Source organism: Xenopus tropicalis, chromosome 1, assembly GCF_000004195.4.
Source record: "Xenopus tropicalis strain Nigerian chromosome 1, UCB_Xtro_10.0, whole genome shotgun sequence".
NCBI classification, from domain to species: domain Eukaryota; kingdom Metazoa; phylum Chordata; class Amphibia; order Anura; family Pipidae; genus Xenopus; species Xenopus tropicalis.
The window spans coordinates 182,607,456-182,634,304 of NC_030677.2; the positions used below are offsets into that span (position 1 = coordinate 182,607,456).

Genomic DNA, 26,849 nt, shown 5'->3' on the forward strand with positions numbered 1-26,849 from the left:
AATCTAGAACCAGCCTTCTTTTAATTGTGCTTCCTAAACCCCTTACATTCCATGACATTACTTTAATTGTAGCCATATTAGATTATTTTTTTTAGTTATGTTCTTTGTGTGATAATAGTTCTTATTCTGGGGGGTTGTGTTGTCCTCGCTTTTTAACTGATTTCTTCTAAGTGGACAAAATTCTTCTCCAATGTTTATGGAACGTTTAGCTGATATAGGTACTGTGCTCCAATCTCTATAAGTATTATCCCACAAAGAATATACCAACAAACTCAAATAAATAAAGCGTTATTAAATAATTTGACACAGCATATTATCACAAATGTCTGAAAGAATATTTTGATCTAAATTCCTCCAAAGAAATTTCTATTAGTTCTCAAAGGTGTGCCCACAAAGCGACACTAACAGGGATTTTTATTCAAGAAGTGTCCTACTATAGAAGGAACAATATAATTGGAAAGATTAACATTAGAGAACAATCTTGCCCAACATCTAAAAAAAAAAAATCAATCCTACTAAACCAAAATGTAAAGAAATTTAGTTATTAAGAGACAAACTCCAGAAATTAAATTTAGCTACTTTTGAAGCATTGCGGAGGCACTTGCTCAATATTACTTCCAGCTTTGTTATATAATACTGAAATATCATTTGAAAAATGATAACAGAATAACTCAACCCAATGCCCAAAGTATAGATAAATATCTGGCAGAAGTTAACTTACCTCATTTAAATACTGATCAAATAAATATTTTGAAAGCGCCCATTTCTCAACAAGAAGTGGAACATGCTATAAAATCTTCTCCTCTGAAGAAAGCCCCAGGCTTGTATGGTTTACCTGTAATATATTATAAGATATATGCACAGCTATTCGTTCCAAAACTGATATTTAATTCCATATTATCAGGAGGATATTTTCCAGAAGAAATGTTACAAATGTTACAACTGTTTTACTAAAGGAGGGTAAAGATCCAACAAAGATAACAAAATTATAGACTAATTTCTTTATTAAAGGAGAAGGAAAGTCATTTAGGCATTTAATTGCCAATAGATTCGCCACATTAGTGCCACCTAGAACAAAATATTTATTCTGCAGAAAGCATTACCATACCTGAGTAAACATCTCTAGAAGCTTTCTCTGTACGCGTAAGACAGCAGCTGCCATTTTAAGTAGCTTCCTGCTTGCAGCTAGCCATTGGTAGCTCAGATCGCACATTCCTAAGGGAGGGGACAGAGGAGAGAACTGAGTAGACTCTGGCCCTGGGAATGAAAGATCTTTCTGAGAGAGCAAGTCAGATACCCTAACAACATGTTTACAAAAAAGGAGACCAGAAATCCGGTGTTTCTTTCCTTCTCCTTTAAACTGCGATTTAAAGTTTTATTCAAAATTTTTCTCAAATAGTTTGCAAGATATTCAAAGTGATATATTAAATAGTGACCAGGTGGGATTTAATAAAGGTTGACAATCTCCAGATGGTACCAGAAGATTTATAGACTTAGTTTATACAATCCATAAGACCAAAACTCCAACATTAATAACGCAGAAAAAACATTCGACCGAATACACCATGAATTAATAGAAAAGGTTTTATCTAAATTAGGTTGTGATTATTCTATCATACATGCTGTTTCTGTAATATGTCAAAATCCTAAAGCCATAGTCAATGAAGGTTTGCTTTCTCATACATTTTATCTTTCTAATGGCACACGTCAGGGTTGCCCTCTTTTTCCACCAATTTTTAATCTGACAATGGAAATTCCATCCCAAACAATTAGAGACATGAACTGTCTGGTTTTCAAATTGGACTCAAAGATCACTGTATTGGTTTATATACTGAGCATGTAAAGGTAAACTAAAGTCCAGGACCGGATGGTATCCATCCCAGGGTATTTAATGAGCTTAACAGAACTTGCCAGACTAATATAATTGCCTTTTATGAGGAGGGGAGCAGGAAGCTTGGTGCTGGAATCGCAGTTGATGTCATCTACTTAGATTTGGCCTAGCCCTAGAACATAATATTTGTTCTTGGATAGTAAACTGGCTGAAAGATAGATTACAAAGAGTGGTGGTAAATACAACATTTTCTAATTGGGCCAGTGTTTTTAGTGGAATACCGCAGGGGTCAGTCCTTGGTCCTTTTTAACTTGTTTATTAATAACCTGGAGGTGGGCATAGGAAATACTGTTTCTATTATTGCTGATGATACTAAATTGTGCAAAACTATGCGTTCCATGCAGGATGCTGCCGCTTTGCTGAGCGATTTGATTACATTGGAAAACTGGGGGAAAACTGAGGTTCAAAGATATGCACTTTGATAGAAAAAATATAAATGCAAATTATACATTAAATGGTAATGTTTTGGGGTATCCTTACTGGAGAAGGTTCTGGGGGTTTTTGTAGTTAATAAGTTGTCTAATTCCAGGCAGTGTCATTCTGTGGCTACTAAAGCAAATAAAGTGCTGTCTTGTAAAAAAAATGACTCAAGAGATGAAAACTATTACATTTTTCCCTCCTCATAGACCTCTGGTAAAGACTCACCTTGAGTATGCAGTGCAGTTTTGGGCTCCAGTCCTTAAGAAGGATATTAATGAGCTGGAGAGGGTGCAGAGACTGCAACTAAACTGGTAAAGGGTTGGGGTTGTTTTCTCCTTTAAAAAAAAAAAAAAAAGAAGTATACAAAGGAACATGATTACTGTGTAGAAGTACATAAAAGTGGATTATAGAGAGACAGTAGGGTGTTCTTTTGTCCCCATAAAAACAATGGAGCACTAAACTACCTACACCGCTTCAAAAGAAAGTTCTTTCTCTAATCTTTAGGGGTGGCCTCTGGTGCTCTCTTGATATATAATGTTTGTGTATATGAGTGCATAGATAAGTCGGAATTAGTCTATGTTTGTGGGATGTGGTTCACTTGAAAGGACTTAACTTGATGGTCTTTATTAAACCCAATTTAACTATGTAACACAATCTCCCCCAACATCCCAGCATGCCATGTCACTTGTCAGACATGGGTCAGTAATCAGACGCAGGCAATGCAGAGTAAAGGATGATAGTAAAAATGATTGAATGAGAATGTATTTTCCAGCTGACATGCATTTAACAACCAATCATAAGACAGGTAAAAAGTAGACCAAAGGGTATTTGGGAGAAAAAAGTAAAGATCTTGCAATTATTATTAACATTTATTTATAAAGCACCAACATATTCCGCAGCGCTGTACAATAAGTGGGTTTTATACATTGGACATACAGAGTAACATATAAAGCAATCAAGAACCGATACAAGAGGTGAAGAGAACCCTGCCCAAAAGGATCTTACAGTCTACAAATACAAATTGCTATTAAGCCAGGCAGAATGAGCTAAGACCTATTTTGATTTTAGGGCAGTGTCAGACGGGAGATTACTTGCACGTGATAATCCCCATAATATGCCATCCCAACAGCAAAAGTGTAAATTGCAATGTAAATTGCAGCAATACGATGTAAAAAACATGTAAAATGCAGCAAGAGGACAGAAGGTTTACCCACTAAGGTAAGAGACTGAAAATTTAAAGTGCGGCAAGAGGACAGAAGATTTACCCACTAAGGTAAGTGACTGAAAATTTAAAGTGCGGCAAGAGGACAGAAGATTTACCCACTAAGGTAAGTGACTGAAAATTTAAAGTGCGGCAAGAGGACAGAAGATTTACCCACTAAGGTAAGTGACCGAAAATGTAAATTGCGGCAAGAGGACAGAAGATTTACCCACTAAGGTAAGTGACCGAAAATGTAAAGTGCGGCAAGAGGACAGAAGATTTACCCACTAAGGTAAGTGACCAAAAATGTAAATTGCGGCAAGAGGACAGAAGATTTACCCACTAAGGTAAGTGACCGAAAATGTAAATTGCGGCAAGAGGACAGAAGGTTTACCCACTAAGGTAAGTGACCGAAAATGTAAAGTGCGGCAAGAGGACAGAAGATTTACCCACTAAGGTAAGTGACCAAAAATGTAAATTGCGGCAAGAACACAGAAGATTTACCCACTAAGGTAAGTGACCAAAAATGTAAATTGTGGCAAGAGGACAGAAGATTTACCCACTAAGGTAAGTGACCGAAAATGTAAAGTGCGGCAAGAGGACAGAAGATTTACCCACTAAGGTAAGTGACTGAAAATTTAAAGTGCGGCAAGAGGACAGAAGATTTACCCACTAAGGTAAGTGACCGAAAATGTAAAGTGCGGGAAGAGGACAGAAGATTTACCCACTAAGGTAAGTGACTGAAAATTTAAAGTGCGGTAAGAGGACAGAAGATTTACCCACTAAGGTAAGTGAAAAAAATGTAAATTGCGGCAAGAGGACAGAAGATTTACCCACTAAGGTAAGTGACTGAAAATTTAAAGTGCGGCAAGAGGACAGAAGATTTACCCACTAAGGTAAGTGACCGAAAATTTAAAGTGCGGCAAGAGGACAGAAGATTTACCCACTAAGGTAAGTGACCAAAAATGTAAATTGCGGCAAGAGGACAGAAGATTTACCCACTAAGGTAAGTGACCGAAAATGTAAAGTGCGGCAAGAGGACAGAAGATTTACCCACTAAGGTAAGTGAAAATAATATGGCAGCCGTGTGTTAGATCGCATGTGGACGGCATCGACCTTAGGGGTCAAAGAGGAGATAGCGCAGAAGCTGGGTATGCCTGCTATACAGCTATACTGGGGTGATCCAGAGATCCCTTCCTGTAATACGGCGTTATATTTGATAAATTCTCTCTCTCTCTCACACAGTCGAGAAGCTCCACCAACTACAGAACGATCCTGTCGGTCACCACATCGCCCGCAACTTTGCCCTGATGCATTTTGTGAAGTGGAGGAAATACTGAGAGGAGCACCAGCTGGGGGAGAACAAGCGCCACAAAATGTTTTCTGAGATCCTGGAAGACTGAATCAACATCTGAAAAAACTGACTTACAGCTCTAAGCCATTGCCAACATGGTGCCTTGGTGCTGAGTTTGACAGTTCAAGCCAGGACTTGAATCAGTCATAAATCTGCCAATTGATGGTTCTGGAAGTCTGGATGTTACAACAGAACCCCTTCCCTTGTTGATTAACATGCAATGAGCTGGACTCTATCATGATATGGAGATTATATTTATAGGGCAGCGGCTCTCAACCTGTGGGTCGCGACCCCTTTGGGGGTTAAACAACCCTTTCACAGGGGTCGCTTAAGACCATCGGAAAACACATATTTCCGATGGTCTTAGGAACCGAAACACCGATCCTCTATGGTTGGGGGTCACCAATACATGAGGAACTGTATTAAAGGGTCACAGCATTAGGAAGGTTGAGAACCACTGTTATAGGGTAACAATGGGGACCCTTATAGGGTAATAATGGGGACCTGGATCTTTACTGTGAGGGGGTTCCTGAATTCCCAGGCTAGTACTGCAGCTATGGGCTGATAATATGCCTTAATCCTTTTGTTAGTCTTTATGATCTTACAGGTTTGCTGCAGACATCAATATTAATTGTATATGTTAAAACACTGTTGTTTATATTAAAACAATATTTCATATATTAATGTGGGCTGTGCCTGTCTCTGGGTTACACATTGTGAATGTTTGGATAGACACGTTAATAACATCAGAGAGGCCGTATGTACAAAGGGAGAAAGGCAAGGCGGGGAGAGAGAGGGAGAAAGGGTAAGTCCAACTCATGGGTGGCGGTGACTGACCAGACGACAGTCAGTTGGTAAGGCGAGATGGACACGGGAGACCAGGGCATCATTGCACAAGTTGTGATGCATAAAGTGCTGTGTCGTTGGTCTGCAGCTCCCTCTGAGCTGACTGCAACAGCGCCTATCTGGTAAACGCTTCCTGCTCAGTATGGGCACATCCAAGAAGTAGCTCGGGGGGTGGGGGGGTGGATGACGACTCACATCCATGTAACAGCCGGGGGGGGGGGGGCGGTTGTGGTAGCGATGTGGACAGCTATGTAAAAAAAAACAAAAAAACTGTTCCAATATAGCTCTGGTATTATTAATCGTGTCATCCTGCCCACCGGGATGGAACTAGCCATTTTTAAAAGGTACGGGATGCCATCCCGCCACAAATCAAGCACTGATAGTATACCTTACCAATAGAAAGGATATCCCACTGGGAAATACCCATTTTATTCCATTAAAGACTATTTAATTATAGTACCAGTAGAGCAAAACATAGTCAGTTCACAGCAAATCATAATGTGTAGCCTACTAGGAAACTGACTCTTTCTATAAAATACACTAGATCCTAGAGAATTCTAGTTTCCCAGCAAAGCAGAACATGGAGTCCATTCACAGCATCCCATAGTATTTAACCCACTGGGAAATAAGACTCTTACCATGAAATACACCATATCCTAGTGCAGTGCTGTCCAACTGGCGGCCCATGACCCCCCTTTCTGTGCCCCCCCCACCTGTCTGCTTTGATGGCTTACCTTTAAATGGTATCAGTACTGAGATTAACTGCCCCCCTGCATGGTTCACACCTCAGATCCAGGATGTAATTCCCTTGTATTGTTTAAAAATGTAATCCCCTGTGTTGTTCACACCTTTTAATCCCTACATTGTTCACCCTCTGCATTGTTCACACCTCAGGCTCAGACTGTAAGCCCCTACATTGTTCACCTGTTCACACCTCAGACTGTAGGAGCAGTAGAAACCCACAAATAATCCCTTCACACTCTAAAAAGAACATACTGTATACTGAGGTGGTACTGCAATTAAAAAGTTTTTTTTATTTTATAGTTATTGTGCAGACTGTAGGAGCAGTGCCAGTATTGTGTCACTCTATGCTGTCTATGTGTGCCATACACACAGACAGCATAGGGCAGGCAGAGTATGGCACACACAGGCAGCATAGGACAGGCAGAGTATGGCACACACAGGCAGGGTAGGGCAGGCAGAGTATGGCACACACAGGCAGGGTAGGGCAGGCAGAGTATGGCACACACAGGCAGGGTAGGGAAGACAGAGTATGGCATATACAGGCAGGGTAGGGAAGACAGAGTATGACACACACAGGCAGGGTAGGGAAGACAGAGTATGGCATATACAGGCAGGGTAGGGAAGACAGAGTATGGCATACACAGGCAGGGTAGCGCAGACAGGGTATGGCATACACAGGCAGCATAGGGCAGGCAGAGTAAGGCACACACAGGCAGCATAGGGCAGGCAGAGTATGGCACACACAGGCAGGGTAGGGAAGACAGAGTATGGCATATACAGGCAGGGTAGGGAAGACAGAGTATGGCATACACAGGGACACGCACGTCTATTTTATGTCGCCTGTGTCTATTTTTTTGTCGCCCGTGCTTTTTTGCTGCAAACCTGCCTTTTTGTTGATGTGACCATGCCCGATTTTACGTGACCACGTCCTTTTTGACGCACAACGAAAAATTCCGTAAAAACAAGTAGGATCTATCCTACATGCACTATATTTTATAATTCCTATGATTATTCATTTTCCAACTTGAATATAGTCCAACTATATAAAAAAAAGTCTATTTCCTTATATATAAAGGTACACTGTTCCATTACCAACTTGACACTAGATATATCTGACCATATCGTCTAGTTTCTATTACTGTTCCTTTTCCCACTAGATGTTAGCAAAACTATACTGAAAGATCAATGTCCTAATCTGTAAAGCTGCTCTGTTCTATTACCAACTAGGAACTAGATATGTCTGAAGAAATTGCCTAGTTTCTATTACTGTTCCTTTTCCCACTAGATTTTAGCCCAACTACACTGAAAGATCTATTTCCCAGTCTGTAAAACTGCTCTGTTCCATTAGCAACTTGGAACTAGACACAACCCACCGCTCATAGTAAGTTATTTTAGCTGTTACCACTTGCCTAGTAAATATCCGCCAGGCGACATTTTGCCAGTCTCTGCTCCAGCCTATGACGCCAGTACAGGTCGCCGCTGGATGATGTCATTGTGGAATCTCTCCAACCCACGTGACTGTGCTGGCAGCGTGAGCGCTGAGGAAAGGGCTAGTGTGAGCGCTAAGGAAGGGGCTAGTGTGAGCGCTAAGGGAGGGGCTAGTGTGAGCGCTAAGGAAGGGGCTAGTGTGAGCGCTAAGGGAGGGGCTAGTGTGAGCGCTAAGGGAGGGGCTAGTGTGAGCGCTAAGGGAGGGGCTAGTGTGAGCGCTAAGGAAGGGGCTAGTGTAAGCGCTTCCCAGGGATGAGGAAGTGGAGACGCAGCTGATTGCGACACCGCATACCATGATCCGAAGAGCGCGGTTAAGTTTCAAACCCAATGTTAAGCCGGGCGGCCGCGGCCCTGGCCCTAGCCCCGGTACAACACCCGGCAGTGGTGGCATTGCTACCGATCCCAACAGGGCCTCTCAGGAACCCCCATGCCCGAACCATGAAACCGTCGAGAAGGATAACGGAGTGGCGGTGTCTGATGTGGCTGAGACAGAGGGAGCGACAACGGTATCGGCTGCTGCTGACAGAGGGGACTCGTTTGTCCAGGAAGAGGAGGAGAAGGGAACAGGCCTGTGAGTGACAGCTGATTGGCACTGTCTATCTATAATCTGTCCCCCCTATAGGGGGCGCTGTTAGATAAAGGGAAAATAAGTTTGATGTAAAGGAATTTTACTGTGTTTGAAGTTGTTTTTTTTTTAATCATCACATAGTTGTGATGCAGTCTTTCAGCAATGGCAGGTTGCTTTAGGGCTCTGGCACATGGGGGAGATTAGTCGCCCGCGACAAAACTCCCTGTTCGCGGGCGACTAATCTCCCCGAGTTGCCTACCCCTGCCATCCCACCGGCGAACATGTAAGTCGCTGGCGGGATGACAGACGCGGCGGCGCGATTTCGCGCAAATCGCCGAAAAAGACTCGCCCCGCGTGTGCCATCCCGCCAGCGACTTACATGTTCGCCGGCGGGATGGCGGGTCATGGCAACTCGGGGAGATTAATCTCCCCCGTGTGCCAGAGCCCTTAGGGCCGGGACAGACGGGGAGATTAGTCACGGGCAACTACTATCCCCCTAATGCCATTCCACAGGCTAGAATGTAAATCGCCGAAGTTTCCTCTCAAGGCAACTTTGCTGATTTTTGCAAATCGCAGCGCCGCGTATGCCATCCCACCGGTGACTTACATTCTAGCCGGTGGGATGTCATTATGGGGAGATTAGTCGCTAAATAGCCAATCACAAGCCAATGACAGCCCTTATTTTGCATCCCCGAAGAACTGTGATATGTGGCTCACTAGTAAAAAAGGTTGGGGATCCCTGCTCTAGAACATTAGTTGTAGCCCTTGTTTTTTGCTCAGGGAATAATCATTACTGTAAGCTTTGTGAACTCACATGTAGAGTGGGCACTCGCCGAATCCCAGTGTTAAAAAGGTTTAGGATTGAGGAGAGCAGAATAACTGCTGTGAGCAAGCTTTATTATAGGCTACTAAATTCATGCTTTGTGCCATAATCCCTGGGAGAGTAGACAGATGTGTGTGTGAATCTTTTTACAACTATTTACTGCAACTAAGAACAGCTTTTAGTGCTAGTGCCAGGGGGAAAGCATTCCCCTCAAATAGAGGGTCAAAGTACCAGTGTTCATATTGAAAAAAGTTCTGTGCCCATGATGAGTTATTAAGTCATAATTTCTAATCTAAGATAAAATAAATGAAAGTTGTAAAATAGAGCAGAGTTTTTTTTCTGCAGGGTGCATGTTTAAAAGATGTGGCCCTCCAAGGCCTGCCTAGTGGCACCATAGACTTCTTTGGGTGATACCATTATTTTAATACAAGTCTAAAGAAATTTTTGGACTACTGGATATTGCCAAACATCTAAACTAGCTGAAGGCATTTGTGCCATAAGGCACTCCTTGCACTTCTTTAGAGTTGCCATGCAGTCCTTCCTGCCTAAGAGGGATGGACCGAATCCATGTTCCTGGCCAAACGGAATCCGAATTGGAAGTTGAAAATTTTGGCCGAATCCAAAAATAGTAGATACCGATGTTTGGGGGACCCTGAAGCAGCAGGCAGTAACTCCAGGGCTCCCACAGGGGCCTGCATCAGAAATATGGTGCACAAACCAAACACTGGAAATGACACCAACCAGACTTAAAACAATTTTTAGCTCGATTATGTCTGATTCCCACCACAATGCAAGAGTTATTGCACCATTTTTGGCACATTGATGCCACAGTTGTATCGGGAAAAAGTGCTGCATTATAGGTAAAAATATATGGTGATTGTGTCTACAATCAATTGTAATGCACTCTGTGGTGCCGTAAGGAAAATTAACCTTTTTTCACATATGACTATGCATTAAATTGGCTGCTTTTTTGTTATTTCTTCTTATACTATACCATTTGTTCTGTCAGGTGCAAACATGCTGTCCCAACTGGTGCTGAAGTTCAGGCATGTGCAACATCTACACCTCTCCAGCGTAGAAAGAGATTTGCTACTTTGCCTAATATTGGAAAACCAAGGGTCTCCATTCCTTCGGCCGTTACCACATTACCACTTAAAGCTTCTCAAGGAGACATTCCTATAGCCGTACCTAGTATCGGTGTGGCTGAAGCCGCTACTCCAGAGAAAGCCAAGTTAGAGAGCTCTTTCAAAATACCCACTCCCCCTAATATTTCCCAAGCTTCGTTGCCTGAAAAGAGAACTCCAGTGCCCCAGGTTCCACAGTTTACGCCTTTTAAGAAACCTGTTCTTAAACAACCTGAAGTAAGTCCCGTGAAAGCTGTTGAACCTCTGCCAAAGGATGATCTGTTTCCACTAAAAGAGAGACCGTCCCAGGGGTCCTGTATCAGTGGGGAATTCCTCAAGAAAACGAAATCTTCCCCTCTAAAGAAGGTAGCCGGCAATTTGGAGAAAGAAAGGCTTAAAAGAGCTCGGAAATTAAGGGATTTGCTTCGCGATGAACTAAGAAAAGAGAGAGTAAGGACTGTTTTTCTTTTATTCTTAATTAGAATATCACTAAAAAACCACTGGTTTCAGTCCCTGTCGGGGCTTTTCTCAAGGTATCCATGCCCACAACCCATTCACATATTTATAGCCATAATACGCAAACCAACAGGAAGTGACATCAGAATGAAGTAAATACTGCATGTATATTATATGCACTTGCACAATCTTATATATACATGCAGTACTTATTATGATACTTTATTCGTGGTGGTATTTAATGCTTTATGGTTTGTGTTTCATGAAGGTATGTCTACAGTGTTGTAACACTTATTGTATTAATCACTTTACTGTCATGGGCATTTTAAAGAAGAAGGAAAGGCTAATAAAGAGTTAATCTCAAGCTGCAGGCATACCTTCAATTCTCTCAATAGTGCCCTTAAGTCTCCCCATATTTCTTCGGTTCAGATGATCAGAAGCCTCATAGGAAAAAAAAAGTTGCGCTCTGTAAAGAAAATTCCCATAATGCCTTGCTCCTGCACCAAGACCTGTGTACATGCGCAGTTAGTAAGACTATGAGGAAGCTTCCTGCTGATTGGCTCAGATCACACATTCCTAGGGGGGGGGGGGAGTTCTTAGCATTCTTGAGGGAGGGGAGAGAGGAGAAAGCTGCGTGTCTCTGGCACAAGAAAAAAAAAAAAAACAAATCCTGTTTCTTTTGACAGAGAACTCAGTGCAGCTTTTCTGTGAGTGCTTATGGCTATATTTACATAGACCTTTCTGATAAAGCTTACTTAGTTTTTACCTTTCCTTCTTCGTAAAGTTCTGTTAATCTTATAATAGCACTTTATTGCACTACCACTTTGCAGCAATGGCTGTTCACTTTACTGCAGTGGTCACTTTGTGTTACTTCTCTATGATAATCCAAAGAATTCACTTACTTTTGCCACACCCGGATATGTTATTGGATCATTTTATTTTCAATAAATACATAATCAAATATAATAAGTTTTGCTTCATTTAATTAACTAGGTTCTCTTAATCTACTGTTAGGACTTGTTTGAAAATCAAATGATGTTTCAGGTCACATTCATATAAAAATATAGAACATTTTAAAGGATTCACAAACTTTCAGGCACCACTGTTTATAGATATATATAAGCACATGACAGTGCTTTATCGCTATGTCCTAAGAAGTTAGTGTTTCAGAATGCAGATTTACTGAGTCATATATGTATAAAAAAGTAGCAATGCATCAAATCTTAAATATTAGCATGTTTCCTGTTGATGTTGCTATGTTTTTGTTTGTAGAGAGCATCGAAAGAGAAGTTTACCAGTGTAGACTACAGCGATGAAATAGATCGCTCCAAAATGACCATGAGAGACTTCGTTCACTACATCCCAGAAAACAACCCCATGACGTAGGTTACTACTATGTGCTTTAATGTGGCTGATGTTTAACCTCCTGTGACTTTTGTCTGGTGCTGGAAATGTCACTAGAAAGGAGACTAGAAACCCACAGAATTTTTTAGTTCTCTTTAACTTCATGCATCTTATGCCAGGTTCCTGTGTTTCATATTTAAGGGTCTGGCACACATGTTACAACTACAAGTATGGGACCTTTTATCCAGAATGCTCGGGACCTGGTGTCTGCTGGATAAGTGGTCTTTTTGTAGATTGGATCTCCATACATTAAGTTTGCTAAAAATAATTTAAACATTAAATAAACCCAAGATTGTTTTGTCTGCAATAAGGATTAATTATATTTTAATTGGGATCAAGTTCAAGGAACTGTTTTATTACTACAGAAAAATAAATTTTTAAGAATTTAATTATTTGATTCAAATGGAGTCAATCGGAGAGGGCCAGCCCGTAATTCGTAGCTTTCTGGATAACGGATCCCATACCTGTAGTTGTAACATGTACCAGCAAAGATAATGTAGATCCTTAAATATGAAACAGGTGTGAAAAGGGGAGAAGAGAACTGTTAATGATTACCTTAAAAGCAAACTGCCTTTCAGGCCATAGCTGTCACTCTTGCTCTCATAAAGATTACAGTTGTTAAGCCTAACCTTTACCCTCTAGGGCATATATGTCAAACACAAGGCCCGGGGGCCAAATCCGGCCCACCTGGCTGTTTTATGTGGCCCTTGGTGAGTGTGTCTGACCATCCAGCCTGATCAATTTCCATTTTCCTCACATAGTAATTAAGACTACGGGGTATATTTATCATGCTGTGTAAAAAGTGGAGTGAAGCATTACCAGTAATGTTGCCCAAGGTATCCAATCAGTAATCAGATTTCAGTAGCAAAGAATCTATTGGCTGCTATGAGCAACATCACCGGTAATGTCTTACTCCACTTTTTACACATTGTGGTAAATATACCCCTTAGTATCTTACTAAGTATATTCATAAAAAATTTGGCCGGCGACTTAGCCTGTGATTTAGATTTCGGCCCCCTTATGTGATTGAGTTTGACACCCCTGCTCCAGGCTGTTTATATCCCTACCATTTCGTTGATGTTGCCCATAGCAACCAGTCAGATCTTTGCTTTTGTTTTCTAACTTGTAGGTGACCATAATTCTGATTGGGGTCATTTATAAACGATGGGCGGGCCAATTTGCACCTGGACAGTTATTCATCACAACCAATCAGATGCTTTAAATGTTCAGCCTGCAGCTAGCTGAAAAACCTAACGACTAACTGGTTGCTATGGGTTACTTTCCATTTGAAAATTTTCCCAGTGAGGCCCACTGTGTATTAACTGCATCTCTGACCAGTTCTCCCTGGCTGTGTTTTTTGTGTTGCCTGTGAAATTGCAGTGAATTTAAACGTTTTGGCAAGTACCTGTCATCTCAATTCAGCTGCTCTCTATAGGTCTTCAATTTCTGACAAAAACACAAGTGACAAGCCTGCCACTGTTGAATCTCCGAGTGCAGGGTAAGTCTGCAATTCTGGTTTTCTAATTTTTTTATATTGATGGGTATGTGAGTACATACTATATAAGATGAATATAGAGTCGTATAAAATACAGATAGTAAAGGTAATGTTGACTATGAAGGGAAAGACTTCCAACCTTTAAACCAAATACTATCATATCTTTGAAAGGGAGTTAAAACAAATACATATCGGTAATATTGCAAATTCTATGGCTACTTCAACAAAAGGCTTTTTCTCCTCTAATCTAATTTAATCATTTTTTTATGTTGGGGGTATTGCAGTACTTCAGTCTGCAAGACCTCCTTTATGTCAAATTGATTTTAATTATGACTCTCATCACCCCCTATTTTATTTCTTTGTTGGCTACTTTAGATCAGAAATGAAATCTGCTCCCAGAGAAGATGAGGATGATTTAGATGAAGAGGAAGACGAAGGTCCATTATTGGTCCCACGTGTGAAAGTGGCAGAGGATGGCTCCATTATTCTTGATGAAGAGAGGTAATATAATTTGTAATATCAACATATTATTTTATGGCTAAAAAAATGTGGAATTTTTTTTGCAAGGGGTGGCACATATTCCCCCACAATTCAGGTCTCCAATGCCTCCCTGGGACCAACATGTTCTGTTGTTAGTCTTGGTGGAACCTCCGTGTAAACCCATTTTGATTGTGAAAATGCAGCGACTTGCCTGGAAGGTTGCCTGTCTTGTGGCTACCTCATTGACTCGCAGGGTATCTCAGCTGGGAGCGTTATCTTGCTCTCCCCCCTATTTTATTTTTATGAGGAAAAGGCAGTACTACTTACAATGGCTTAAGAACTCACCCAAGAACTCAAAGGAGGTAAAGCCTCACAACTTGGATGTGATCTGAGCTCTACACACGTATATAGAAACACAGCCTTTTTTTGTGTTTTTTTGCAAGTCACATTGTTTGGTAGATGTAAGGGTCTTTCGGCCTCCATTGCACGTTGAACTAAGATGACAGACTGCAGAGCTTACATTTCCCTCCAAAAGCCAGTTTCATTTTAAGTCAATGCTCATTCTGCAAAGGCACTTTGCAAGGGCCTCAGGGGCATGCAAGAACATGGCTTCTGCCAAACAGCTGTGGAAAGTGGCGATGTGATTGTCATATTTTCACAAAATTCTATTATTTTGATACCTTCGCTTTGGCAGGGACAGCCTTTGGGCGTAAAGTTTTACAATCTGTAGTTTTATAAATGTTTCCCCTATAGTGTTGTACTTGTTTCCTATTTATTCCCGCCCACTAAGGGGTCTGCTTTGGTAGCTCCCCATTGTTTCTGTGACCCCCAGGATATAAGAGAAAAAGTTATTTCCTCACTTTTAAATCCTTATTTTTTCTATCCCTATGGGGGACACAGGACTTCCCTTCCAAAAACAGGGGAGTTTGCTTCTTTTTCCTCTGTCTGTTTCTGGTTAAGTTGGTTGCCATTTGTATTGCTCGATTCTTTGATAATATAACTGAGGTATAAGTGGCATATGAGTGTTATATAAAGGTAAGAACTTCAGATCTTGTGCCCTGCCTTCTGATGGGAGGGGATTTAACCCAGTGGTTCCTGTGTCCCTATAGGACTAGAGAGAAAAGGATTTAATGGTGAGTAAATAAATGCCTTTTTACCTGTAGTGTTATTAGCTGGTGAGGCCTGGACAAAAGGGGACTTGAACCAAAAAAGGCAAAAGTTCAGTTGTCTGTATCAATAACAATATTTTGTATCATGTATTTTGCTGTATATTGAAACAATACACATTTGAAGTGCCGAATCAGGGCCAGCCATATTTAATGGAAGACTTTTCCATATAAGTCCCCTTTTTGTTAGAATCTTTAATATAAAGTGGTATCCATTCTACAGTTTTGGGTTCTGTTTTGATCTTTGCCTTATATTTAGTGGCAGTGTGCTGTGGGGTATGATTAAAAGACCTTGGGACTTAATTCTGGAGGTTACATTTGAGTAGGTAATTCACCTTTTTATTGGTTTCTGTTACTATGTTTAGATATTGTTCATTTTAAATTAATAGCATCTCATGAGCATGTGTTTTGTAACATTTAGCTGCTAGGTGTTTGTTATGCGTGTAGTATAGGGTGTGTAGTGTTTCCCCCCAATGGTTTCCTTTGGATAAATAAGCCCGTAGAGTTAGTTATCCTATGCTGTTTAATGCGGTGTTGTCTTTAGGAAGAGTAGCCCTAAGGTGTTGTTTAGATCTATGTTGTGGTACCAGCTGCAGCCAATACCTATCCACTGAAGTTTCTTTTAACCTTGTTATCTCAACAGCTGTGGGGCTCCAGTCTCAAGTGTGGCCCCTTTCATTGAGTTGAGGTTTTTTTTTTTCCCTCCCCTTGTGTTAGTTGACTGCTTCGGGTGCCTGTTATAGAGAACCCATTTATATTAATGAAATGTTATGGATTCTTTATTTATGTTACAGTTTAACAGTAGAAGTATCCAGAACTAAAGGTCCAATTGTTGAGAATGGCGATCCAATCTTTGAGCGAGGCTCCACCACAACCTATACAAGTTTTCGGAAGTCCAAGTACTCTAAACCATGGTCAGAAAAAGGTAATTACATCGTAGTTTGTTACCTGCGATATCAACTTCAGTTTATAATAACTAACAGATAATCGCACAGCCAGCCTTGTGCTTTCCTTGTATGCATACTGTCAATTTATGATAATACGTGGATTAAAGATTAATAGTTGTGTTTTCCCATTTTTACTTTGTTTTAGAAACAGACATGTTCTTTTTGGCTATCAGCATGGTTGGAACAGACTTCTCAATGATAACGCACCTTTTCCCACACAGGCAGCGAATAGAGATCAAGGTACCCTGCTCACAGATAAGTCATGGCTGTGTCAGGCATTTATTTTTAAAAGGAGCCTTTTGTACTACACAGACAAAATGTATAATGCCTGTACTGAATGAAAAGGAGAAATGGGCCCTTCTATCTATCTATCTATCTATCTATCTATCTATCTATCATGTAGGATTAAGCATACACTTGATGACTGATTAAAAATGGATACTTTATATATAAGTAACATGGCAAATAAGTGACCTGTTATTCAGTATGGCAGACAAAACCTAATAAATACACCCCTTTTCTGCATTAGCATTAATTATATTGGTAGGGGCAGCGGGGGTAAGAAATTCAGGGCTGTCACCCCCAAATCAGATCATTGGCCCTGGGCCAAACCTGAGTGTATGTGTGTTTGTAATTATTAACTCTGTGTAATTGTAGATGATAAGAACGAATTAAGCCTAACATTATTTTCCTGTACTTTCAGAACAAATTCAAACGCGAAGAACGGTTAAATGGATGGAGGATAGATAAGGCTTTCCGTAAGTCAATCACATGTAAATGAAGAAGGAAAAGAAGTACTAAGTAGGGGGATGGGAGGTTATGCAATTTACTGAAAATGTTTCTTTTTTTTGTTTGTTTTGCAGGAGAAAAGAAGGCATTTGACCAACAGTTGTTTGCAGAGCTTCTTGAAAGAGCATTAATACAGGAGGTAAAAAAACCCAAAGCACCAAAAACGCCCAAGGCTAAAGGCGAAAAGGGAAATAAGCCCCGAAAGCCACGTAAAAAGCAAAAAGGTATTGCCAGTCATTTTCTTTCACTTTGCCTTTTAGATCATTTATCCTTAAAGGGATTCTGTCTTGATTTTTATGGTGTACTTTTTAATTCTAAATTATGCAGTTTACAGAGCAAATAATTCACTTTACCATTTAAATGTTATTCTTGAACCAACAAATGTATTTTTTAGCTGTAATATTGGTGTGTAGGCGCCATCTCAGTGCCTTGTGCCTGAGTCTGAGTGTGACTAAAGTTTAGCATAGCACAAGTCACATGGCTTTGGCACCCTGGGAAATGAAGAACACATGAAATTTAAAAATTTAAGTATAAAAAAATATGTTTGCGTTTTTGATTAACAGATTTCAATGCAGGATTCTGCTGGAGAAGCTCTATTAACTGATGCATTTAGAAAATGACAGTATTCCTTTAACACAGACCTTAAGGACACTTGAATGTGACAGGAGTTCAGTTTTATTAGGGTAAAGTAATCTCCATAGTTTGCAGTAAAGCAGACCTAAAAAGGAATATTATAAAAGCTTTAAAGTTTGCCCAGGGCTAGAAACCCAGAGCAACCAATCAACTGCTTATTTTAAACAGGTTACAAGTAAAGGCTACCTGCTGATCAGGTGCTATGGGTTAGTACATCAGTAGCCAACATTGCACCATTTATTTCATGTGTTCTCCTACCTTATGTCTTGCACCTTTCGGCTGGCTCCCTGCACCAGTCGAGAGAGGTTGAGTTGGGTGTCAGCTGTTGTGATCTGCTGCTCGCATGCCTCAACTTGTGATTATTTATTACCTATGTCCCTGGCCATGTTGTTTAGTGGAACGACCAATGCAATATATTTTTTGTCATTTTTACATCAGAATTAGACTTCTGGAGTAATTCTCAGCATTTAGTTGTCAGTTACAGTTACTAATGGGAGATAGGTGTGTTGTGTCATTTAAACCTTTCTACATGGTTTACCATATCCCCCCCCCCCCCCCACCAAAATAACTGTTTTTTTATCTTATACACTTTACTGTTTACTGAGGATACAGATCATGTGGCAAATCATGCTGTCTGATTTCAATGGCAGATAAAGCCAGTGCAGAACAAGACAGTAACCTGGGAGATCCGGAAGTGGAGGCTGTAGATTCAGGCACTGCTGAGAAGGAAAATGAAGAGTCCCAGACTGTTATAGGAGATGAGCCAACCCCCCTCCCTGGGAAGAAAAAGAGAGCACGAAAGAAAAAGAATGAAGCACAGTCTGTAGAACCGGAAGATCTTTCTGAGTGTCAAAATAAACCTTCAACATTGCCTGCAAAGGAAGGCAAATCCAGGAAAAAAAGTGAGGCACTTGCATATTTTATCCTTTGTGCAGAAAGTTTATAATCAGTTAGCTGTCATCTGAGTAGCACACACAGTATTCTGCTATGTCACTTGCCATAACAGAGTTGTCTTGAAAACTGAGATATCTCTCTGCTAGATGGCACAGCACTTTTGAGATGAAATAATGAAGTTGTAAAGTAAAATTGATGAGATTGCTATTCTATTTTTTTTTCTAGATTCGTAGGGGCAATGTGTACAACAGCACTGCTGGTTAATTTTATCCTGGGATGTAGTTGAGATAATTGTTGGGTGAAAGAAAGAGGGCTGGACTGCTTAGGAAAACCCTTCTGGTTAGGAAAGATGGGAGAAAGGTTATCTTAGGTTTCTAATGGTTTTCCTAACCTGAAGAACATCATGCCAACCCTCTTTCACCTGCAATTTTCTTTCCCTTACATCATGGTCCGAAACTGAGCAGCAGGTGGTGCTAACAAAATTCACATTTCCCTTAATGTCTTTGAATCATTAAAAAAAAAATAATTCAAGTTTAAGTTGCAAAAGTGCTTAGAATAACACTCATCAATTCTATGTTTGCTTTAAAGTTTTAATTATCCTTTAAAAATGTTTATTTGCTTCAGAAATGCTTACCGTTTAAATAAGCTACTGTGTATCCATGGGCGGTGCCATTCAGTTTGAAATTGGGCTATAAAACCCACTTGTAAATAGCATATCCAGCATAGAAATCAGTGGTTGTTACACAAGAAGGTGTCAAAAAACTTTAAAATGAAAAAGTCATCTCTCAAAACACTTTCAATATATGGCACTATGGGCCCTTTAATTTGTCCTGAAAGTACTTATTCCTTTAATAGGAAAAGGAGAGGCCCTGGATATTTCTGCTGATCCTGAAACTGTTGATCCCACGGAAATGGAAACAGCAGAGGGCGAAGAGAGTGTTGATGCAGAAAAAATCCAAGAGAAAAAGAAAAAGCGTCGACAGAAAAAGAAACCAATCATTGTGGAGTCAGATTCTGAATGTCAATCAGGCAGTGATGTGTTACATATAGCTGAGGAAGAGGATTCTGGGAGTAAAGGTAAGGGCACCCTGAACTTACTTTTAGGGCTAGAATATGTTGTGTTTTTGCATCTGGAAAACCATTGTAATTAATTCTAATAATCAAGTAGAAGTCATATCCAGTGTATGGGGATTAATTAGTTTACCATACATGATTGAACCATGAAACATGAACTGAAATAGTGTGCATCACTCCAGTGACTGCCAACCAGCAATAATGTACACCATAGAATGCCAAATGGCCACCATCCTGCTATTGAACTGCAATTCCCATTATCTCCTGCCACTTATTGTGTTTCTGAAAGTGGTACATCAAGGGCAGTAGGAGGGCAGCAGGCTTCACACTGCACAGATCAGTTTTCTTTATTCAGAGCCTTCTGAGCTTTCACTCTTTGTTTTGCTACATAGAGTTTAATGCTACGCTGGACAGCTCAGTGGAGAGTTGTGACCAATCTGTGCAAGAAGCTACGGAAGGCAGCACCAATGCAGTGGCTGAGGAAATCCTTTCGGGGGATGATGGTGACGATGGAACTCTGGAACCTTATGAAGATGATGATGATGATGGTGATGAGTTGTTAAGGTACCAAAAAAAATGATCATATACATTGGTAGGACCTGAAATACCTCAATGCAATAATTACAAAGATTCCATGATACAAATGTGTTCTTGTTTCAATCTTTTGTTTTTTTTATTTTCATTGTAAAGGCCACATTTACTTTCAACAGGCAAAAACTTGCTTAGAATATCAAATCTCTCATTTTATTAACATGAAAAATGGCCATTTACCATTCTCCCTATACTTTTGTTAAAGAGGAAATGAAACATAAAAAATAAGGTAGTTTATGTGCACAGAACAATGCTTCTCTGCATATCGGCATGCTTATATTTGGACAAAGTATTAAGATATTTTCTGTATTTCATTTCTTGTCTGCAGAATTTTTTAGCATTGTATTAAAAGTTCTTATGATAAAATATACATGATCGGCTATGTAATTAAAGGCACTAAGTTTGCTCAGGTGCAGTAATCCATAGCAACCAATCAGCAAGAAGCACTTACTGGTTGTCTGTTTAAAAGTAAACTAGTGCTGGGCGGCATACCGGTGTGGGCGCCTCCTGGCAATTTTTCTTACTATTTCCGGAAATAGTAAGAAAAATTGCCAGGAGGCTCTGTGAGCTGTCGGGGGTGCCTGCGGCTGCCTGGCCAGTAAGTTATATTTATGTGAAGGGGATGGGTGGGGGGTGCGGATGGGGGGGTGTTTGGGGTTGGGGGTGTTTGGGGTGGTCACCTAATCATGCATGGGGAAAAAAAAATACCGTCAAATACCGTGATACCGATATAATAAAAAAAATACCGTGATATAAATTTTTGGTCATACCGCCCAGCACTAAAGTAAACATCTTATTGGTTGCTGTATGTGGAAAATGTAGTGCCTTTAATTACATGTGGGGTGGGTTGTGTTTTGTACAGTTAGTGGGCGATTGGGTTTCTTCATTTTTTGCTTTGGTGTTGTATCATTTCAACAGAGACTTATTTTGTGTTTTCCAGCATGCAGGAGGATACATTGGTTTCCAATGAGCAGGATTCAGTTGTGCTGCTGGCCTCTGATATATCGCTGTTTGACAATAGTTCCATATCTATAGCTGATACTCAGGTTGAGACAAGCCCTGTGGAATCTCTTCAGGAAGCCACTGACCATAAGGTAAATCTACAAACCAGAGGCATCCACACCATGTACACATTATTTTGAAGTCATAATGATGCATCAGCTCCTGTGACAATTCAGGTTGGGCAAATGCACAGTACAGAAATCCTCAAATACGTACTGTAATGTACATGAACCTGTCCAGGCCAGCTCAGAGGATTCCTGGGAGCCTTAAACAAACCAGCAGTGGTGCACTGTCCACAAAAGTACAATTAGATAATTAGTGTCATAAGGGGGTGAATAACAAATTGGCATTCTTAATGATTTTATGTCATCTACTCCTTTATTACTCTAAGCAGCTTTTTTTTTTTTTAAAACAGAAATGTGTCTAACTTAGGCTGTGCAGAGTTTTGCAAGACTTGTTGCTCCTGAGGCCAATATACATCACAATATACTGTACATCACAATCCAGGATTGAATTGTACCAAGCAGTACAATTGGAGCACATGCAGAGTTTAGCACAATATGGGTTTTCATAAATCATTCAGTATGGACAAAGCACTTCCAGATATGTATCACATAAGCATTAATTTTCAGACTGAATTTGCTTGGGGTTAATAAGCAAATTATATATTTGGTAGAGTAAAAGATGCAGTACTCATTTTTTGGGTTAAGGAGGGAAAATGAGGGCAGATATTTGTGTATTTGTTGGGCATAATAGTTAAGCTAAGCAATTTGCTGAAATGACTTGATAAGGATGAGTTGCAGAATCTGTTGTTAGGCAAGGAGGTGCATCCATCAGGATATTATATGCATGTGGTGGGTTATCTGGTAGAGAGATGTAGAGGCAGATCTGTTTGATGTGTATCAATAATATCACATATCTGTACTACTAACTGTACCATTATTCCGTATTGCTTCTGGAGCATGCTGAATTGCTTATTCCTTGGTGGTTGTATATTACACTGTACTTTGTTTCTTAGATGACCGTAAGCACTACTGAGAAGCCTCAGGAATGTGATATTCAGGAAGATTCTGGAGCCAGGTAAGGAAGTGGTGCATAAAGGGGTCTTTGGTTTCACACACAGAAATAAAGCTTTTAGGTATCTTTCATTCTCATTTTTGTAGGACTCGGGAGCCCTCTGCCTCAGAGGATGAATTCATTCAATCTTGCACTAAATCCTCACCTGTGGGAAAAGGCAGGATTCAAAAACCAAAGCCCAACTTGCCAAAATTATCCAATAGAAGAGGGGGACAAGAGAACAGGGGGGATATACCCGAGGGTAGAATTGAAGTGGCTACTGAAGATAACACCACAACATTTCAGAACTCAGAAGATGACAAGTCGACAAATGTAAGAAGTTTAATCTGTACTGTAATACGAGTGATGCTTTCACTTTGATCCACTAACGTTGCACTTTGCCTCATAGATTCCCATGAGCACTCCTAATAATGAAGATTCTGTGGAGAAAGAGGAATCAGCAATAAAGTAAGGAAACTTTAGAAATCAGAAACTTGTGTGATGGTTTGGTTTCGATCAGTTACCCTCTAAATAACAAAACTTTTTATTTAAAGGAGAAGGAATGGTAAAAACTAAGTAAGCTTTATCAGAAAGGTCTATATAAATACAGCCATAAGCACTCACAGAAACGCTGCATTGAGTCCTCTATCAAAATAAACACAGGATTTCTTGTCTTCTTGTTTTGTAAACATGTTTTTGGGCTGTCTGACTTCCTACTCCCTCCTACCATAAGAATGCTAAACTCCCTCCCCCTTCCCTTAGGAATGTGTGATCTGAGCTATAACGGCTAGACTGCAGGCAGGAAGGTATTTAAAATGGCAGCTGCAATCTTAAGCAAACAGAGAAAGCTGAATACTCAGCTTCCCCACCGATTCCCCACCGATTCAACGTTCTCCTCTGGTTAAAAGCAGGCTTCAGAAGCCAAAGCCAAAGTTGCTACCAGTATCTGCTAGAAGAGGAAAACTAGAGAAGAATGAAGATAGCCAGATGACAGGGGTGGAGGACACCACGGGGAACCTTAATCACCTTAATTCAGGTCCTAGAAGGGAAAAGGATGCATCTGAGAATGAAGAAGGGTTAGTAGTGATGTAAGGAGACTATTGATTATGAAATTATATATTTTCCCTACATAACTGAGGTGCAGGTAGATTATCCTTTCTTAAAGCTATGAGCAATTTACAAACTTTAATCCAAAACACTTTGTTTTTAGAAGCCAAGTATCTTCTACGTCCCTGCTTGGATCCACGCAGACTCCCATTAAACCAACACCTGTAGTTAGGTTCCAGAGGCCAAAGCCTAACTTGACAGCTAGTAGCAGAAAACTGGAGGACAGAGGTGACATCCAGGAAGAAGGAAGTAAAATGTCTACTGAGGAACCGGCTGAGGGTGACCGTGGACCAGTGGTTGGCATGCCAGGTCCCAAAAATGTAAGCAATTTGTTATATGGTGTCTAGATTTCCCATATACCAGTGCTTTCTGCAGAATTTGCATTTGGAATCCTTAGTGCGTAACCAAACTGAATCCAGCCTTTAAAATAGATACTTTAAAGTTGTGGACACATAAAGACAACACATTTTTTCAGATGATTTGGATTTTAGGTGAGGATTTTGCTTATATTCAAAATTCAACTTTTTGGGTTTGGTTTTGGTTTTGTATGTATATGATTCCACAAATTATGGATTCCATGCATCCTTAGCTACAAGAAAATGTTCTGATATGTTTACCTTGTACTTTGGTTTGTAGATTTCCATGAACATTCCCCTTATTTCTCAAGAAGAAGATTCTCCAGAGGATCAAGAAAATTCATGTGATAAGTAAGGAGAAACCGATACCCTCTCCTCCTGTTGCACTACCAAGATAACTTTTCAACGCCTAATTTAACACTAGATGTACTTTACAAACAGTGCAAAGGCCAAGCAGCTAAATTACAAGTGCTCAGCATATCTCAGTCATGAGTTCCTTTCAGCATGTAGCGCGGCAGAGAGAGAGAAAATTCTTGCATGGCAGGTAGCAGCAATCTGCATGTATACATTTGTGCATACAAAGAAACAGACACATGTTGGCCTATGTGAAACCATATGCTTGGGTGAGGAACAGCCTAGTTTAGAAGAGCAGCAGGTGGGTCTCCTAGAGATCACTGTGGATATCACAGTTAGGTCAAATGAAAAATAGATAATGAACTATCTGCAACACTGCCCTGAAGCCTCAACAGAAGCTTGGTACGCCCACCTGGGCAAGTGCCAATAGAGAAATAAATACATGTTTAACGCAAACATTCCCAAGCAAGTATGTAAGCTGACAGTCATGCTAATGTAGGATAGGCCTAAAATTCACAAGAAATGCACCCATCCGAACCCAGCCTTAGGGGCGTGTCATGGGGACAAATATTTTAACCATGCTTTGTTATTTATCACTATAATTAACTGTTTACTGGCAGTGAGGGACAGCACATAGGCACTTCAAGCTGAGGGACATACGTTTCCAAAGCACCTCATTATTATTGCCCTATACTGGCTTATGACTTTGTTGTTATTTGATGATATATATATATAGTTACATATAGTTACATAGGGTTGAAAAAAGACCAGTGTCCATCAAGTTCAACCCATCCAAGTAAACCCAGCACACTTAACCCACACCTACCAATCTATACACTCACATACATACACTATATATACAACCACTAGTACTAACTGTAGATATTAGTATCACAATAGCCTTGGATATTCTGATTGTTCAAGAACTCATCCAGGCCCCTCTTAAAGGCATTAACAGAATCTGCCATTACCACATCACTAGGAAGGGCATTCCATAACCTCACTGCCCTCACCGTGAAAAACCACCTACGCTGCTTCAAATGGAAGCTCCTTTCCTCTAATCTAAAGGGGTGACCTCTGGTGCGCTGATTGTTTTTATGGGAAAAAAGAACATCCCCCAACTGCCTATAATCCCCTCTAATGTACTTGTACAGAGTAATCATGTCCCCTCGCAAGCGCCTCTTTTTCCAGAGAGAACAACCCCAACCTCGACAGTCTCACCTCATAGTTTAAATCTTCCATCCCCTTAACCAGTTTAGTTGCACGTCTCTGCACTTTCTCCAGCTCATTAATATCCTTCTTAAGGACTGGAGCCCAAAACTGCACTGCATACTCAAGGTGAGGCCTTACCAGGGACCTATAAAGGGGCAAAATTATGTTCTCATCCCTTGAGTCAATGCCCTTTTTTATACAAGACAGCACTTTATTTGCCTTGTGGGCAAATAGATCACTGGGAAATTTTGGCTGCTCATGAGCTTGGTCAAAGTGGCCAGTAAAGGCCCAGATACAGCCTTTTCAGCAAGAATGTGAATGTCCAGATCCCACAGGGAAGTCACATAGTCATTTGGGACTAAAATATCTGTCACTAGTCACACCAATCTGGTAAACAAATATATGTCTGTTGAGAATTTGCCTAATTACAGACAGATTGCGTTTGGATAGTCAATTTAGCTAAGCCCCACACCTGGTCTGTTTGATCAGCAATATTTCTGTTCAGGACAAAATATGCTTGTTCTTGGGCCAAGCCTTATCCATGCAGATAAGTACATTGTTAGCCAATAGCGATTTGTCAATTCCAGATAATTTGAATGGACAAGTGTAGCACATTAAACAGTAACTCAGAGCTGATCCTCCCTTTAAAACATGTTCTGCAAGAAAAAGAACCCTTTTACCCTTTACAAAGGATTGATATCCCATGCATTGCCATTGGCAGACTTCTGCCAATGGCAATGATTGTCTGTAGAGCATATTTTCTCCATAGACATTACTGTACTAAGGTGGTTTTTTGCTAGTTTCTTCTTCAGAAGCTCTTTGTATTTCCATAATATCTTCAGATGTACCATAAGCCTTCATCAAAAGGTTTTTGCGCTCCCAGCAAGACTACAAGAGAACACTTTATCACAACTTATGTCTAAGCTTGAATTACCCTTTAAAATTGCCCTTGGACTGTCACCATGATTTTAGTTATTTGTTTACACATGTTGCATGTTGTATTTGTTATATAGAAAGGAGGAGTCTGTTTCTCAGGTGGAGTGCACATCTTCCCCTGTGATATCCTTACCCTCAGCAAGAGGAAGACTGCAAAGACCAAAACCAAATCTACTGAGCATATCAAGAAAAGGAAAAAAAGAAGTGAAAGCAGATATCCAGTCTTCTGAGGCAGCCAATGAGGATACTGTTAAGACCATAGATTATATGAAAGAAGAGTCTTGTGCCATTGGAAAAGTAAGACCAAATTTTATATGATTTGTTAATTATAAATTATCTTCAGGACGTTTTAAGCCACAAAGAGTTTAAAAGTTTATAATGCACTTTTTCGTGGTCATTCTTTATGCAGTTTAAACACACGCCTGAATGGCCTAGCCT

At 40.4% G+C, this 26,849-nt stretch overlaps 1 protein-coding gene and 1 long non-coding RNA gene across 5 annotated transcripts in view; one reads left to right on the forward strand and one right to left on the reverse strand.

Moving 5' to 3' along the window:
- Window positions 1-272: 272 nt before the first annotated feature.
- LOC116407733 lies at window positions 273-1,151 on the reverse strand. Its single transcript, XR_004220533.1, has 2 exons — window positions 1,109-1,151; window positions 273-835 (listed from the first exon to the last, which is right to left on the reverse strand). It is a non-coding gene; the product is annotated as an uncharacterized LOC116407733 (long non-coding RNA).
- A 6,749-nt stretch (window positions 1,152-7,900) lies between these two features.
- The window catches only part of bdp1 (B double prime 1, subunit of RNA polymerase III transcription initiation factor IIIB), a 49,580-nt gene continuing 30,631 nt past the window's right edge, over window positions 7,901-26,849 (forward strand). For 3 of the 4 annotated variants that reach the window (XM_002934835.5, XM_031893657.1, XM_031893652.1), the window contains exons 1-19: window positions 7,901-8,515; window positions 10,345-10,909; window positions 12,188-12,297; window positions 13,755-13,817; window positions 14,190-14,315; window positions 16,255-16,385; window positions 16,553-16,647; window positions 17,111-17,165; window positions 17,271-17,420; window positions 18,480-18,731; window positions 19,561-19,800; window positions 20,190-20,361; window positions 21,329-21,482; window positions 22,409-22,470; window positions 22,554-22,779; window positions 22,856-22,914; window positions 23,657-23,873; window positions 24,190-24,260; window positions 26,489-26,708. In XM_002934835.5, coding sequence (XP_002934881.3) covers window positions 8,238-8,515; window positions 10,345-10,909; window positions 12,188-12,297; window positions 13,755-13,817; window positions 14,190-14,315; window positions 16,255-16,385; window positions 16,553-16,647; window positions 17,111-17,165; window positions 17,271-17,420; window positions 18,480-18,731; window positions 19,561-19,800; window positions 20,190-20,361; window positions 21,329-21,482; window positions 22,409-22,470; window positions 22,554-22,779; window positions 22,856-22,914; window positions 23,657-23,873; window positions 24,190-24,260; window positions 26,489-26,708 — 3,246 coding nt within the window. In that variant the 5' untranslated portion in view covers window positions 7,901-8,237. The remainder of the gene's footprint in view (window positions 8,516-10,344; window positions 10,910-12,187; window positions 12,298-13,754; window positions 13,818-14,189; window positions 14,316-16,254; window positions 16,386-16,552; window positions 16,648-17,110; window positions 17,166-17,270; window positions 17,421-18,479; window positions 18,732-19,560; window positions 19,801-20,189; window positions 20,362-21,328; window positions 21,483-22,408; window positions 22,471-22,553; window positions 22,780-22,855; window positions 22,915-23,656; window positions 23,874-24,189; window positions 24,261-26,488; window positions 26,709-26,849) is intronic. The other variant, XM_031893664.1, reaches the window with a different exon arrangement.